The sequence below is a fragment of the Dipodomys merriami genome, unplaced genomic scaffold (genome assembly GCF_024711535.1).
Source record: "Dipodomys merriami isolate MVZ:Mamm:240054 unplaced genomic scaffold, mDipMer1.0.p SCAF_41, whole genome shotgun sequence".
Lineage (NCBI taxonomy): Eukaryota > Metazoa > Chordata > Mammalia > Rodentia > Heteromyidae > Dipodomys > Dipodomys merriami.
This window is the reverse complement of record NW_027205715.1, coordinates 505512-523762: the sequence shown is the minus strand read 5'-3', so window position 1 is coordinate 523762 and position 18251 is coordinate 505512. Positions and strand designations below refer to the sequence as shown.

The window sequence follows — 18251 nt, the reverse complement described above, 5'->3', positions numbered from 1 at the left end:
AACTTCTACTTGTTCTTTATTATGAAGAACTATCTTATGGTAGTGATTTTAAATGCTACAATTTTTCCTCAAACTACAAATTCTTACAAAAGTCCTTTATTTCAGAGAAAATGTTATTCAGTCACAAAAAGGCCAGATAGAAGAGTTAGAGCACTTGGCTGAGATCCTGAAAACTCAGTTGAGGAGAAAAGAAAATGAAATTGAGTTATCTCTTCTTCAGCTTCGAGAACAGCAAGCCACAGATCAAAGGTATGCTAAAAACACAAATATCACTTTGATAAAATCAAAATTAATTTATCATTTAATATATTCATCTACTCTATTCAAAAATCCTATTTTCACTTAACCTCTTTTTTTTTTAACAAAGGCCTGCTATAGAACTACTATCTGCTATTTTTCTTAACCTGCCTTCATTTTCAGCAGGTTCTAACCCTCAACTTTCTGACTTTATTTGTGGCATTTACCATGAAGTTAACAATATCTGATTTTAGCTATCAAAGGAAGTATGAGTCACAAAAATTCAGCAGTTGACATACTTGATATGTAAGTCTAGACTTTTTGAAGATTTTTTTTCCACCCCTAAAAGGGCAGTATGTTTATGGTTACAAATATTTAGAGTAGCAGTTTGTGATCCCAAAAACTTATACATGCTCCTGATTATCAAGTTTGTATTAAAATGTGTTGATCGTTATAGATTACAATGAGACTCATCAATAACTTCTTTGCCACCTATGCATTTTTGACATTCTATAAAGTACAGTCTTTTCATTCATATGAATTGTCTTTGAATTATCTTTTCATCTTTGTGTGTGTGTGTGTGTGTGTGTGCACGTGTGTGCACGCACATGTGCACGCATACCAGTCCTGAGGCTTGACCTCAAGGCCTGGGGTCTGTCCCTGAGCTTTTGTGCTCAAAGCTTATGTTCTGTCACTTGAACCACAGCTCCACTTGCAACTTTTTTGCTGGTTAATTGGAGATAAGACTCTCACAGACTTTCCTGCCCTAGCTGGCTTCAAACCATAATTCTCAGTTCTCAACCTACTGAGTAGCTAGGATTAGAAGCATGACCTACCAGCTTCTAACTAAAACAGAATATTTATATTTTAACAGTTTTATATTTGAAAGATTGAAAAACATCTAGTAATTTCGATTCCTAAAGAGTTATTTATAAAACTAAATTATATAGAGAAATCCTAGTATTTAATGACATTATATACCCTCATAAGTGAAGAGCAACAGAAATATGAATGTTTTTGAGAATTACATTTAAATTGGAGGATGTAATTGAAACCCTTAAACCAGCTTGAATGCCTAGTTATTAACCATGGTCCCCTAGGAAAAAGAACTGATTTTACACTATGCCTTCTTAGAAAACGAAGAAATGGTTTCTTGTCAGGAACAGTGCCTGAAGACAAACTTTGGCACTAAAGTGGTATTGTAGTACAATTATCAACAACCATACTTAACACATTATCTAGATTTAAAAATCCACATAAGCCAAACTCAAGCTTTGGGTCCATCCCTGTTAGCTTTTAGATACAAGCTATCAAGGACTCCTTTCCCTGCTATATTGCTCAAGTTCCTAGATTATATCCCAGATGGATATAATCATGTCGACCTACATTTTCAGTGTGAATTGAAGAGGAATCCAAAAGTTCTTCAGAGCTAGGTTAGAGCAGCAGCAGCAGAAATAGTCAGGAACATATGCTTTTCTACTATAAATATTGCCAGCAAGATGCATCATCATATACACATAGAAGAGTTTACCTTAAAATTCAAACTCAGGCCTTTCTCAGCAGCTATATTATTCACATACAAAAAAATATTGCTTTTAAAAACTTTTTTAAAATCAAAAATTAAAACCAGAAACAAAATTAGTACTATAGACAAAGGATCTTATATTGCAGAAGCCAAAGAAATAAATCAGTTGGTGTACCTACCTCACAGATTTTATAAAATTGATAATTTACATATTTGCTTAGAAGAAAAGATAAATAATAAATAGCATACTATTTCCTGAAATCGTTTTTAAAAACTTCAGTAACTTAAAATAAGGATTTTCTTATTTCTTTGTTGCTTTGTATGTCCCTCCCGCATGGTATAACCCCTGCTTTCACTGTATTTGAGGTTGGTATAATTTGTGGAGGGGAAGGGAAAAAACAAATTGTTTAAATAGGGATACAGGTGGATCCATTGCAACAATGAGATGTACAAGTCATTATGTTGAAAAACGAACTTTACAACTTTAGTGTGGGGGGGGGCGGTTGGGTGGGGAGATGAGGGGAGGATGGAAAGGGATGGGAAGGGGAAACAAAGGAGGAGGCTACAATGCTTGATAAGAAATGTACTCATTATCTTGCCCATGTAATTGTAACCCCTCTGTACAATATTTTCACAATAAAAAAAAAGAAAATACAAACCAAAAAAATAAAATAAGGATTTTCAAGGCTTTTTAAATGTTTACATGTAACTCAAAATTTTGTGTAACACCAATTTCTTAAACAAATGAAAAACTATTGGAAAAAAATGTTGGAGAGAAAAATTTGGTATAACTTACTGTAGAGAAAAATCATAAAATGAAAAACATATTTTAAGTTCTCCTTCACGGATACATTATTTTAGATTTGAAATTCTAGAAGTCTGATCTGGATGTTGGACCCCTTGTTCGCAAACATGAACCTAACATAGTTGTAATCTTCAGAATGGCAGTGCTTGATATTTATGGCAGAGAGCCCTTTCATAGAATATTACAGAAACTCTCCATAGTATGTGTTTAATAGACCAGTTTGGTTTGGCATCAGCTTGACATAAACTTTTGGTTATCCAAATCCCTTAATTGCTTTGAAGTAAAAGCCCAGTGCTGCTCTTTTTTATTAAAATCATGTTTTTTCCTGTTGTTGTGGTCTATTTTGGAAGGCTTAGTTGTGATTTTTGCATATGTTCTACATAATGCCTCATTAGCAAAAAATCTTGTATCATTTACAAGTAGCCTGAATGTCTGTTGTTTTGAACAAAAATTCATATTAAAATTTAAACAATATAAAAATGCACATTTTCTGCTTATTAAAAAGGCTGTCTTAAATTAAGTGCAAAGCAGTAACCAGTGAACACATGTATATGAATGTTAAAATCAGAATGATTTTACCTTTTATTGACTTTTTCAACTCCAAAAATATTTATACTCTTAGCAATGTGTAATTAGTTTATAATTTAAAAAAATAGAGTGTTTACCTTCCTAATTAAAAATCATGTGTCTTATTGTTCCAGGGGAGGAAATTAAACCCATATATATTTCAGACACTGACTTTGCCTCTACTTTGGCAGACAGTGGACTATCAAACCTTAAAACCAAGGGGCTTTTGTAGCTATGCATTATAAGAAACAGCTTGCCCTTAGGAGCTCCCTCTGTCCCCTCTGCACAGACAGGATTACTTCCTAATACTCCATGTTCTCCTCTGTTTTTTTCATTTTGAAAAATAGTGAACACACAAAAATGTAGAAAGACTAGTATGGTGAGTACTCACATACTGTTCATCTTTTGGCATATCTGTATATGGCACAACAGCATTTTTCTTCATTCTGTAAGCTGTACACAAACCCTTTCTCCCCCTCCTCTTCTCTCTTTTATTCCCCTCTTCTCTTCTTTTTTCTCTCTTCTCTTTGCCTTCATCATTCTTCCCTCCTCCTTTCTTCTTTCCCATCTTTTCTTCCCTTTCTCCCACTTGAGAATTAGTTACACATATTACCTCACCCCTTATACCCTTGTGTCTTCAAGAAACTAAGACACCTCCTACATAACAGCTGTTCAAAACATTTAATAATGAACAACATAGTAGCATTGTCTCATACATGCTCTATATCCAAATTGTTTTTATAACTGTTCTTTTTTAGTAAATAGGCCTTGTCTTACTCTGTTTTCTTTGATTTGGGCTCCAATTGAAGGTCATGTGTCTCATTTGTCATGTCTTTCTTCTTCTTTTTTTTTTTTTTTGGTCAGTGGTGAGGGTTGAATTCTGGGCCTGAGTTCTTCAGCTCAAGGCTAGCACTCTACCACTTGAGCCACAGCACCACTTCCAATTTTCTGGTGGTTTATTGGAGATAAGAGTATCATGGACTTTCCTTCCCCAGGCTGGCTTTTGAATCATGATCCTCAGATCTTAGCCTCCTGAGTAGCTAGGGTTACCAGTGCCCGGCAATTTGTCATGTCTTTTAAGTTTCCTTTATTCTAGAGTAAGTCCCCCTCTTTTCTAGCCCATTGAGAGTTGTTTGCAGATGCCCCTCCATTTGGACTTGCTGATTGCCCAGCCTCATAATTTAGAGAGCACATCTGGTTTTCTGATGAAAGTGATAATTGGGCCAGGGATAACTATGCAAGCTTTATTATCCAGGGGGATGATCTGGCATTTCTTTAAAAATATATTCACCAAAGTTTCACTGTTGTTTTGAATAGCTTAGAAAATTGCTCTGTGACAGCTGTTGTACCCTTGTGTTTTCATTATTAGTATATTTTTTTAAGAAACTCCTGTCTCAATGTCCTAAATAGCATTTTTTGAGATAGTAGCTTTAAATTTTTTTACCAACATTTTATATAAACCACAAAAATTATCATTTAATAGTAACTAGTATATTAGCATATAATGACACTGGAGGGAAAGTTAAAACTAAGGAACATCTTAAAAGACAAAAGCAAGTTAAAAAGAATGGGAAGATTTAGCTCTTAAAAGTAGATTCAGATGTTGTCTCCATCACTTAAGGACCCTGACCAACTTCTTTACTTCTCTAAGCCTCAGCTACCTGAACTGTGAAATGAATAAATTGACACGGGTGAGTAGTTTTCTACTCTGTTAACAACTCATTTTCTTCTTTAGGTTGTTTTCAGCCCAACCCTTATTTAGTGACCCTAAAACTATTACTTACTAAGATTCTGTCCATTATATCTTTTAAGAATTTGACCAAACATTTCCCAGAGTCTCAAGACCTAGCTTCTGTGATACAGATAAGTATTAAATATTTAGCTGGTTGCTGGCCATTGCAAAAACCTCAGTTCAAATACCAGTACTAGCAAGGAAAAAAAAACCCTAAATGATGATAAATATTATGACACACTAGTCTCAAAAAATCAAGAGACTTCTTTTAGCTTTTGTAATCCTTGTTCTAATAAAGATTGAAATGTTGTTGGGGCTTGGGGAGGGAACTTAGAGTGACTAGGGAATGAAATATATGAAACTTTCAGCTGAGCAGTGATTTTTGCTTCTTAAGCTTTCATATTAGACTATACAGAGCTCCACTGAAAGTTTTGCCTTCATGTATCTAGGGTTTTAAGTTTCTGGATTTATTATGGCACCCAGTAGCAAAACTGGAGTCAAGTGTTTTCAAGGCTTCCATTAGAAATTCTTTTTCAGAGTTTATTGCTTGACTGTTTCAAATTATATGAGAGAAACTTGGCACACAGGTTTTTGAGCTGGATTACTTTTTTCAACATGAAATCTAATTTATTTTAGTTTGTTTTTAATCTAGAGATGGGCCAACAGTCCTTCTCATAGTTTTTAGAAGACTCCGTGATAATTTTAAATCATGTCTGTAAAAAGAGAGCACAGAAAAGTGCATTTTCCAACTTAATCACTTATGATTTTGTCCAAAATCCTTGATAAAAAACTTAAGAATTTTTACAAAACAATTAGTATGCTTAATATCTGTTTGCAAATTACTTCACCATGTGTAATATAGCACATATTGGTGCATGACTGTCAGAGCTCATTGGAATGTTTTATCATGCAGTGCTCTTTCTTTTAGATTGTCAGTATCTTAAAGATTGGGTGTTCCATCATAGTATGTAGAAGAGGGCAGAATTAAATGTGTTATGGAAGTCAATTAAAATATTGCTAACAAAATTAGCTTTACATCTCTTCTTCAAAAGAGACCAACCTAAGGCCTGCCTCCATGGACATCAGGGCCCAGGACTGTCTACTCAGCAACACCTATAACTCCCTATTGCTTCTGATATCTTTCTCACACTCTTCGTTATCTTTTTGTGACTTACCTCTTTCTTTTCTTTTTTTTTTTTTTTTTGGGTCCAGTCGTGGGGCCTGAACTCTGGGCCTGGGCGCTGTCCCTCAGCTCTTCAGCTCAAGGCTAGCGCTCTACCACTTGAGCCACAGTGCCACTTCCGGCTTTTTTCTTTTTGCTTATGTGGTGCTGAGGAATCAAACCCAGGGCCTCAGGCATGCAAGGCAAACACTCTACCACTGAGCCACCTTCCCAGCCCCCTACCTCTTTCTTTTCTATCCTTCATCCTTATTCGATTACCAAATTTGATCTTTGTGAAAATTAAGAGTTCATTATCAAGTGTGAAGTGATCTTATTATACCTTCTTATAAACCATATTACAATTACCACATTGCTGACTTTGACTTTATATCTCTGACCATTACTTTTAGCTCTGTAAATTATCCTTATCTTCTCATCTTTTCTCAAATAACATGCAGTAACTATCATGTGAAATGTCCATCAAAGTAATACTGAAAAATAATTTTAGGTTTCACTTTGTCTCAAAATAAGTATACTCTGGAAAATTGACTTTTTATTTAAGGTACCATATAATTATTGCTACTTTCTAAATACTGTTTATGTTATATTTGTGTCTACTGTTGGGCATTATTAATTTAATTTTGTCATTATTACAAAAAATGGAAGCTTCAGAGGGTTAAGGAAAATGTTCGAAAAGCATCCACAATTAAGCCACTGAAATCTTACTTTCCTTCGCCTTTGAAAGAAAATTCACACGTAAAACCTATTTCTCTCTATGGCTGAATTATAGGATTTGCTTGTTACTAACACTAAGCTATAGTTGCTTTAAAAATATATTCGATTTTCCCTGAAAATACCAAGCAAATACTGTGTTTGAAAACACAGAAACATTGCCTACCACTGAACCCCTAGTACTGAAAAAAGAAAAGAAAAAACAGATATGACAAAATATTTTAAATTATTTGAATCACATTCTCTCTTTGCATAAGTGTCACTCATTATTGAGTGGACACAGTAATTCTAAAGAACACAATAAGTTATATTTTGGCTTCAAACATTTTCTATATTTAGGATGAAAACAATGTAAATATATTTTATTTAAAATACATTTTTCTCTTCATATTACATTTATTCATAAATATACTGAGGGAAAGAACAATGAGTTTATTGTCGTATGTGTGTTCAGAACTGCTAGATAACATGTTTTAGACACATAATTATTTTAACATTGTGTTAAGACTGCACCCTGGGCAAAATCCAAGTTCTTGGACTTGTTTATCTTCTCTATGAGGACAACTAACTGTCCAATGCCAAAATACAATGAACTTTCAAATATCAAAGAGGAAAAGTAAGTATTTCAAGTCCTCAGCTGGTTTACAGATGTGTAAGCTTTGTAGTCCATTTGCTGGTTCCAGTAGGGCATTGTGACAATTTTTCCAATATGTGTACATGAGATAAGTTTTGGAAGTAAAAACCTAATTTTAAATACCAAAATAATTTTCTGAATTTTAATGTTTGCATTTATTTTTCTTGAAATGAATGAACTCTTAAAAATCAAGCTTTACAGCTCTAAAAATGTATCTGAATGTAAACCATTAAAGACATTTTTTTTGTCGAGAAAATAAGTGCCTTTTGAAAACAGGTATTCATTTAGATCTATGATTAACCTTTAACAAGATCTTCCTGTTAAATTCTACATGTGCTTTAATCTCAGTAGGAAAAATAGAAAATAGTATTGCAGCATATAGGATTTCTATATACCCTGTGGACATCAAATAATCTCTTACAGCTAAAGGCACATCTGCAACATATTTGAATGCCAGCTTTGGGCATTATTACTATAAAATGCTAAGTCACTTTTTTTGGAAATATTTTGAAAAGTTTAAACTCCAAGAGGAAACTCCAATAAATGGTAATCTTATGATACCATTTTGCTTCAAGGGAATGGTAGGGAGATAAATGGCTATATTGCGTATTTTCTTTTAGGGAAAAGTAGCATTCATGCTTGTCCTCCAAATAAATGTCAAGTGTAGTGGTGAATCATTGCTATGCTAAAAACTGATGTCTTTTCATGCCATCATTCAGGTTATTCTACAATGACTTTAAATCCATACTATTATTTGCTGTAGAAATAATACTATCAGATTAGGTGGTTCTGCTCACATACAACCTGTTTATACAAGTTTAAGAATGATTATTGGTTGGTTTTTAAATAATAAATGTCTTACATTTATAATAATCTGAAAACCTTAGTGACTGAGAAGCAAGTGTATAAATATTTTGCAAGTAACATTAATTGACAAGTTGTGATGCTACCATAGGTTTTTTTTTTTCTTTTAACTTGAATTTTTTTATGTCTATTTCTTAAATGCAACTTTGAAGGTCAAATATTCGGGACAATGTAGAAATGATTAAGCTTCACAAACAACTAGGAGAGAAAAGCAATGCTCTTTCAGTAATGGAAGGAAAATTTATTCAGCTTCAAGAGGTACTGTGGTAATTAATTTCATTATAGTATATAGATGAAAAGGATTCAAAAATAGTGTAAAGTTGTAATTTTTCTTAAAAAGTACAACACTAAAGAATAATTTTAAGACTGCTCATTTATTCTCAATTGTGTAATTTCTATTCACATATTATTTGTAACTTAATTAAGAATTAACTGATGAGATATTTTTGTGTAAAGCACCATCATCTTATAAACATGTGTGTCATAAAGTATCTCATTCATTAAAATTTATTCTTAACCCTTTTCCCTGAGTTTATTATGGGCTCATGTCACTGAAAATTTCACTGGATTTGTATTTTCTTCAGCTATGTGCATTTATTAAATATCAAATATAAACCTGAATGGTGAATAGGTCAGTAATCATATTTTTAAAATCATTCTTTGATGTGGGCTTTGTTATGGTTTAGTTTGGTTATTCTGGTCACCACCATTATCAGAAGATATTTGAGTATCAACGATGTCAGCTGTCAGTGTCTTTATTTTAAAACTAAATTCAGTTTGACAATACTTAGGGATTCTTTAACCCCATAGTTGTTTTTCAGATGACTGTGGCCCCACAGAAATGTGTCATCAGAGGCCTACTATTTATTGGCATCGAATAATTAGCATGGGCTCTGGAATTAATGAACTACAAAATATTCCAGATGTGCAGAATTTATACTAAGCATTACTTTCTTTGAAGTACTGGAGCAGGAAAGGCAGTAAATTGCTATAAAGCAAAGGGTCAACTGAAGCCTAAGTTCACTATTGAATTTTAAAGTTCAGTATTTTTCAGCCATATTCTATGTAGTATTTCCATCATGCAGGAAGAACTTCCTTAAATAACTACCCTTCATATAAATGTGTTAGTCTCTATGAGTAGAGTGCAGCAAGTGGGAATGATAGCATGATCTGCAGTTAAATAAGAGAAAATTAAAAACACAGGTAGTTGAAAACAGTTTCTAAAATGAAAAATTAAGAAAGGAGTTAAAGAATATTTTAAATTCTCTTATCAGTGTTTTGACTTCAGTAGTTACTCCAGGTATTTGTGTAAATACCAACAATAACAGTATCTACTATAATATACATAAATCACTGTGTCAGTTTAATCCAAGAGTCTCAATGAAGTGAGAAGCCTATAGGAAACTTGCCAAAGATAATGTTATACTTAATGTGGCTGAATAGCCATGTTTTTTTGGAGTTGTCATTGTCTTACCATTATTGTTAGTGTTATTAGTTTGTGTGTGGGTGTCATCCATGCATGTGTGTATTAGTTGGGGGGTTGGCTGTGTGTGTGTGTGTGTGTGTGTGCGTGTGCGTGTGTGTGCGTGTGTGTGTGTGTGTGTGTGTGTGTGTGTGAGCGCGCCCGCGTGCATGTGCACCTGTATTATTTTGGGGAGGAAGGGATTAATTGATTTACTGTAGTGGGGAAGTCTCTCACTTGCTAGGCAAGTGCTCTACCATTTGAGCCATATTCCCTCTCCCCCAATCTTAGCCATATTTGTGTTTTAAGGGGTTATCATTTCATAAGTCAGTTTATGAGTACATTACTTTTATTGAACAATGTCACTCCTTCCTTTGCTTTCCCTTATTTTCCTCCTCCCATCCCTGCCCACCAGTTAGCATAGTTCATTTCCATTTCCTTTAAATAACATAGGAAAACTTTTGGTAGAACTTAAGTGACTAATTGTATAGTAAGATGTTGCATGTTATGGTCAGATGATCTCTGTGGAAAGTCTCTATTTTAATTGTTAAGGGGATGTACAGATGGGTTACAATTTCATAAGTCAAGTAAAGAGTACATTTCTTTTTTAAAAACAGTATGTGACAGTTAAGGACATAAAATTGTCTGAAGCATTTTCATAAATAGACCATTTTTTAAGATTAAGAAGAGCTTATAACTATTTTACTGAATTGAAATTTTTCACTTAATTATAGCAAAAGCTAAATATTAAAGTTTGTTTACTGGATGAGATAGCAAATTCTATCAGTGTACATCAGTAATCAGCATTTCTGAACCATGCTGCAGCACTTTTAGATAACATGTCCAAACCACTATAACCATAGTAAAAAGAAAAAATGTAATTGCTAAAACCAATATACTTATTGGTCACTAGCAACAAGACAAAATTAGCAAATAAATGAGAAGAAAGCTGCATTATGTAACTTTGGAATAAGATAACTGTTTTCCTCTTGTTGGGTTGAGTGTTGTTGGGTATTGAGTAAGTAGCACACTTACATTGCAGAAGGCTAAATTCATATAGATAGCTATAGTAATTTATTCCAAAGCATAATGCAAAAATAATGCTCCAGTTTTTCCTCTTTTACTTTTAGAAGCAAAGAACTCTCAGAATCAGCCATGATGCATTGATGGCAAATGGAGATGAGCTAAATATGCAACTCAAAGAACAGCGTTTGAAATGCTGCAGTCTTGAGAAACAATTACATTCCATGAAATTTTCTGAAAGACGAATAGAAGAGGTAAGCTCCCAAAGAGTATAGCCATTTGTTACATTAAAACTTCACTGCTTTGAAATTATAAAATTCTAAACCACACATATAATGTTTGAGTACAGTAAAACATAGTTTTTAATACAACATATGAATGGCAAATCAGTGTCCACCATATTTGGAAATGTGCTGAGATCTACTATTTACCTAAAGGATTAAAGATCCTTGCATAAAATGAAAACATAATATCTAATGCCAGATTACCTATGGAACTTAACTTTCTCACCCACGACCACTTATTAGACATTGGAGACACACACAAAAACAAAATTATAGAAATATATCTGTTTTTGAGAAACAGTTGTGTTCTGTAATATCTGCAAGTTTGTGAAATTATCTGAGCTATTTTTCCTAAGAAGTTTCTTGAAATTTTGCCTTTCTATTTTTGTTGCTACTCCTGTCTTCCAGGTAGTCCAGTTTTTTTTCTGCCATCTTTAAACTTGCATTCCTAAGGAAAATAAAAGTAAAATAAGTTGCTTTCATTCTACTTTTGTCTAGGGAGAAGCTTTTACTGTCTCTTACTAGCATCCAAAGAGAATTTTGAGACTGGAGATGAATTTTTAGGGTACTCTTATCTAGGGGAAAAAGTTATGATGACAAAATATACTTATGAATAAAACCTTAAATGTTGAAGTGTAAAAGTCTGTATTTTAGTCATAAAGAACAGTATAAAAATCTGTATTTTAGCCATAAAATACAGACTCCAAGTATATTTCTGAAAATATTGCTCACTGGGATAAAACATATAATTTTATTTATGTAGATTTGTAAATTTCACATGACATGAGATCTTGTACCTTCAGATTTAGTAGTGATTGACACAGTTTGTGTGAACCATGAAGTTCAAGAAAAGTTAATCCCTTTATTTTTATGAGTCAGTTGAAAATTAATACAAATGCATATAATGATGGAATTCATCATGGTGGAAAATAAAAAATATTATGTTTCCCAGGACTTAACAGCATGCTCTTAACACATTCTTTATTGAGTCCTGGCACATGTTGTTATAAAGCTGTGCATACGTTTCTACTAAATTAAAACAGAAATATTAATTTCATGTTTATTTAACAACTTGGGAAAATCAGTGCTGAATTAAATACAGACAATGTAAGTGGTCTAGTTAACAACTGCAGTTTGAAAGTCAACACTGAAATATGTCATCTTCTCAGTTGTTTTACCCTTATGTATTGTTATATGATAATCACCTAACTTGTAATTTTATCTTCACAATTTAGAGTGCAAACCACTATACTATGGAAACTCTTTGTAATTTTATTTTCATTTTAGCTGCAGGATAGAATTAATGATTTAGAAAAGGAACGGGAACTTTTACAGGAAAACTATGATAAACTTTATAACAGGTAAATTGCAATTCCATGTGTTCTTTCATTCTCTTATTTGAGCTCTTTTTTATCAAAGCATTTGTTGTTAAAATATCTAATATAGATTGAAAAATTAAGATAGAGGATAGCAAGCAAAATATATATACATATATTATATATATGTCCTTTACAAATGAAAAATAAATGTTAAGATAATGGCAGTCAGCTTTTTTAACATGACCAGTAATCTATTACTGCTCCAAAAACCATCCTGTTTTGTCACAGTAACCACCAGTCCTTTATTGAACACAAATGATGGGCTAGCAGACACTACTAAATAGTCTGCATTCACTTTAATAAAATCCTCAGAACACTTTGGAATGTGGACATTGTAAACATCCAGGTTGTAGACAAGGTAAAACAGAATGAAATAACTTTGAGAGAAATTTCTTACTCTTAAAGGCCTGAAGTAATAGTTGAACCTCTTTTGGTCTCTCCACTGGGCTCCCCATCTTACTACCCAAGAATAATTATGTTGGAGAGAAGCACAGTTATCTTAGCCCAAGATAAATGTTAAAAGGATACTTCAATGTTGGTTATTTAGTCTGTTTCATGTGTCGTTAATTACATTTGTTTAGTGTAATTAAATTTACACTTTAGAATTATCCTACCTAAAGAAGTATAAGTGTGGATTTTATTTTGGTTACTTTTAAACATTACCTGAGTTAATGTTAAATTAATCATTATTCCAATTATTGTGTCATTTATACCGTTTAAGTATTAATTTTCACTGTGTACAGTGGCTCAGTGTAAAAAGGGATACCACCAGAAGGATACCATTTAACATAATACTTAGGGCCTTCCAACAAGGTGAACTAGCCAAAAGTTTTCATGTGGGATTTGCCTTGGATCTCTTTCCAGGTCATTTTGCTTTAAGGTTTATTCTGGTCCCTTCCTCATCAACTGTAATTATATATATACACACACACACACACACACACACACACACATATTAACAATACTGTACAGGGGGGTTACAGTTACATGAGTAGGGTAATGAGTACATTTCCTATCAAGCATTGTTACCTCCTCCTTTGTTTTCCCCTACCATCCCTTCCTTCCCCACCTCTCCAATTCCTCCCTCCCCCCACCTCAGTAGATGAATGGATCAAGAAAATGTGGTATATATACATAATGGAATTGTATGCCTCCATCAGAAAGAATGACATTGTCCCATTTGTTAGGAAATGGAAAGACATGGAAAAAATTATATTAAGTGAAATAAGCAAGCCCAAAGAAACATGGTCCATGGTTTCCCTTGTTTACAATGACTAGTACATGTCTAGAACAAGCAGAGAAGGTCAAAGCCGATGTACATATGACCATATAAGATGATGTTAAGCGAAATTAATTTTACTTAAACATTTTCCTTTGGGTTTTATATTTCCATCTCAATAGAATAATATATAGATGTGTATTTGTATCTAACAATTATTTAGTCATTATGTGTTTACATACAGATTACATAGCACCCTGTTAGATGGCAGAAGAGATAACTTTCTAGTGTTTTATAAATGAAGGATTGAGACTGCAGAAAAAATGGAGACTTGAATAGAGTCACACAACACTGCTAAGAGTCCAGTAGAAAATGTAAAACCCAATCCTATTTACTCTAAAGCTTGAATTTTTTTCCCCAGTGCCTCGCTATGTCTTTTAATTGTGCTGGAAAATTGTTCATGTGAAAGGAAAACATACATGAAATAAGGGAACTGCCATACATTCAGAAATAGATTTCTATTTATCTTAACCATCTTGTAATTTCAAAATAAGTGTCTTTGTCCCTTCTAAATTTTCTGCTTCTCCCCAATTTGAGAATTTACTAAACAGACTTTCTTGAAATAAAAAGCACCAGACATAGCTGGGACTAATACATAAATGGAATTTTGACAAGACATATTTTTCTCATATTTACTTAATCACCATAAAACTTTATCTTTCCATATTAGAAGATGATCTAAGAGTGTAAATCTAGCTTTGAAGGCTTTTGCTTAATGTTTTATGCCTGAGCTACATTTTTTTCTGTCACACTAAAAACAGACTTCAGTATGTTGTTTATACTTGAATTTATATGAGGTGAATGGAAGTAAATGTGTGTAATGAGTGTCAAAACAGTTAATGTTAAAAAAAATGAATGGCATGTAAGCACAAAACCCAACAGTACATGTAATACTAAGCAGAACTATCAAATTCACTAATTTGATTTTTTACAAATATATATTTTCAGAAGCATGGTGGGAGTAACTACAAAGGCACCATATCTCTAAGATTATTTCACAGCCCTTTTGTTTCATTTCACTATTACTCAGTACTGCTAACAGCTAATGTTTGTCAAAAAGTACATGTACTCCTTGCTTGGGAGTCATTCTGGTGGCATGTTTTAAGAAGAGCATTTGTTTGTTATTCAAAATTGGCTAGTTTTCAGGAGGAAAAATATGATTTGCAGATTGCATTCTCATCCTCCTTCCTCAAATGAAATTTTAAATGTGTTTATTACTTGACATATGATATACTAGAGAATCGTGTGATAAGATAAAATCCTCATGTTAATATTTGGTATGAGCCTTTTCTAATACACTAAAGCATTTTTGATAAACTGCCAAGAAATAAGAAGTTTAAGAAATGTTGAATTTGAAAGTTCAGAATAAATTTTTTGCAATTTACTCTTATTTGGTCAGAAAGAGACTTCATACCATAATATGATAAAACTGTGTTTCATTTTTTTAAGTTACTATAACTTGGGAGATATGTAACTAATAAATTTGATCTATATACAAATAACTTTTTTCAATGTTTATCTAGTTTTTGAAGATTATAATAACCCTTTTAAGAATTAAGTAGACCAAGTTTATATTTGAAATTTAAGAGCACTGCTGACCACCTGTGGATTTTTGTGCTTTTTTTTTTCTGTAAAGAGACCACCTTTCTCCTGCAGTCTTCCTGACTAAAGTACCTATGGATTTCTTTATGGATGATTTAGAATTTGCTTCAATGTCTTTGAACATTTTTCCATTAGGAAAAAGAAGACTTGAGAGTGGAGAAGAATCTTCAAGATTATGTTTTGAGCTTATCATGTCTTTGATCAAGGGTGTGTGTGTGTGTGTGTGTGTGTGTGTGTGTGTGTGTGTGTGTAAAGTACGCTGAGGCCCAGAGATGCCAGTTGGCATGGCAGTGACCACAGACACCAACAGCACAGGCCTTCCAGGACACACTGCCATTTTCTCACTCTTGTAACATCATATGACAGCAAAATAGGTACAAAGACTATCATTCTCCCTTAGTTGTCACTGTTGGCAATATCTGACAACATTTTCATGAATACAGAGTTCTTCAAGACTGTTCTCATATGCAGATTTAATCATGTGTACAGCCCTTACAAAGAAAATGGAGCCAGATGTGGCTCACCATTTATAGTTACACAGATGGCTCCAAGCATAGAGGAATACAGTAAATTCAAAAGGAATTCCTCATGAAACTCCAGTGGAATGTAATCCTAAATTTAGAGGGAAGATAGCAGTGGACTAAATTCAGATTGACTTATGCTGATTTACACTAGTATTTTGTGGGTTTGGAAAAACCAGGCTGCTAAATTGTTCTTAATTTAAACACATACAGCTTCTGATGTTTCTGCCAGATTAGCTGTTGGTGATCTTTTTTCTGGTACTAATACTATTGGAACACTACTGTTTCTCATTTTTGGCATCTGATATAATGTATAGTTGTGCCTGTTTCATTATGTTAATTTTTTGGAGGTAGTGCATGTTTTTAATAATACAAGACATATACATACAGATACATGTATGTATACACATACATATACTGATATTCATGCATGTATATATACATTAGGTGAATATAATTTGGCCAGACACAAAATATATTTGTTGTTTTTAAATAAGCTTGTAAAGGAATGGTTTATTTAGTATTAAAAGTATATTTTTTCTAATTTGGAGTTCATTTAAGATAATTGTACATTTGATAAAATTAACTTAAAATATTGATATATCAAATCCAAGTATTTTTTGAAATTCCATATTTGAAATGAGACCATTTATAGAAGAAATAGATGTTATATTTAGAGGGGCTTCTAGAATTCCATTTATTTTCTATGTCATATTATTGTAAATGCAATAAAAATTTTCAAAATGTGAAATGAATACACAGCATTGCTCTTTTTAAAGCTATTCCAGATATCTCTTTTGGAATAAAACCTCAAGAGTAGCTGGGAGCAACATTAAAGGCAATTTTCAATAATATGTCTCTTTTCCATTTACTTCATCAGTAGAAAACCAGATTTGGTAGATTTTCATCTCATTTACTGTGTTTAAAATAAGTAGAAGGGTCAAAGCTGCTGACGATTATTCAGTCATATCGAGCTTCACAGATAATGGTTTTCTGCTGAAATACATCAAGATCAGTGTTTCCAAAACCTGGCTATCACCTGGGGAGCTTCGTAAAAACATGACTTTTTAAGCCCTGGGTCCTTCGTTTCTAAGTCTCCCTGAGTGGCAATGCTGCTACCTGGGGTAGCACCGTTATGTAGATCAGCACCTAGGAACTGTTGAGTAAATGAATGGGTATTTTATACCTTCTGCCTAACGTTCAGTTATTTTTTTTAATCTCTTTCTTCCTTCTGATATTTTAATCATAATTAAAACTGCTATACTTTTATTGAGAATTAGTAATTCAGCCTTCATACTATTTATCAAACATAGGGCACCAGTTTCATGCCAGTCATGTGTTTGTTTAAAGTAAAATTGTTCTTTGCCTATTGCTTTTGGTTGTTTTTTTTCCAGATAGAGCCACGTTATCATTATTTAATTCATATCAGAATTACTGCCATATGGTTCACTATGCTTTCATTTCGTAGCCAGTATTTTTGTGAATAAGTTAGCACAAACTAAAAATTTCACCAAATTCAAGATCAGGAAGAAAGGAAAGGCCATTTTCTCAGGAGTAAGAGGGCTTGTAAATGGGAGAGAATGGTTCTACCCGGTGTTAGTTGCTGAGGTTTTGAATTGTGGATTCCTCTGGAGTATGTACAGTATCTGAATTCCTTTACTAGTCCCACAAAAGCTGCAGGCTGCCAAGTTTTCTGACTGTAGAGTTCTAAATTAAGGCCAGTTCCTTTGCTCATCCCTCAGACTCTTTCATGTTCCCTAACCGCAGCCTGAGAAAGGCGCCTTGGTTTCAACAGCAGCACACCAGCATATGTTTACTTAATTCCTAAGACATGATGACAGTGGTCTCTGTGCCACTAAAAGCTTTGCTCATTATTATTCTCGGTCGAAGCTGATTTCCAGGCTTTCCTTGCTTGTCACGTGTGTTTTTTCAGTGCCTTCAGTGCTGCCCAGGAAGAGCAATGGAAGTTAAAGGAACAGCAGCTGAAAGTACAGATTGCTCAGCTTGAGACTGCCCTAAAATCTGACTTAACCGACAAAACCGAAGTCCTTGACAGATTAAAGACTGAAAGAGGTACTCATTTCAGGCTTGTTGAGTCAATCAGTACTTGTGCTGCCTACTGTTTGCTTGCTGCCTTTCCGAATCCTGAGACACAGCCTGTATTCCCAGCTGTCTGTGCTGTCTGCTTGCATGAGTTTCTTGGTAGCTCAAAATTTCCTGTTCTCAGAGTAGCATCTTTCCCAAATGAATCACTTATTCTCCAAGTTACTTTTATTCATATTGTTGAATTTAATTTTGCTCCATTCTGAGCCTTTTTTTTTTCAGCAGTCAACAAATATTTATTGAGCACCAGTATGTGCTGGGCACTATTCTAAATACTGGAGACACAGAAGTGACTGAAACAAATAAGGAAAAACTGACAATAATTAAGTAAGGATGTAAT

At 33.5% G+C, this 18251-nt stretch overlaps 1 protein-coding gene across 3 annotated transcripts in view; it reads left to right on the top strand.

The window, feature by feature from the left end:
* Nucleotides 1–18251, top strand: part of Rpgrip1l (RPGRIP1 like) — a 95997-nt gene that overhangs the window by 13195 nt on the left and 64551 nt on the right. For all 3 annotated transcript variants that reach the window (XM_069992307.1, XM_069992305.1, XM_069992306.1), the window contains exons 6-10: nt 106–249; nt 8411–8516; nt 10851–10997; nt 12315–12388; nt 17742–17881. In XM_069992307.1, coding sequence (XP_069848408.1) covers nt 106–249; nt 8411–8516; nt 10851–10997; nt 12315–12388; nt 17742–17881 — 611 coding nt within the window. The remainder of the gene's footprint in view (nt 1–105; nt 250–8410; nt 8517–10850; nt 10998–12314; nt 12389–17741; nt 17882–18251) is intronic.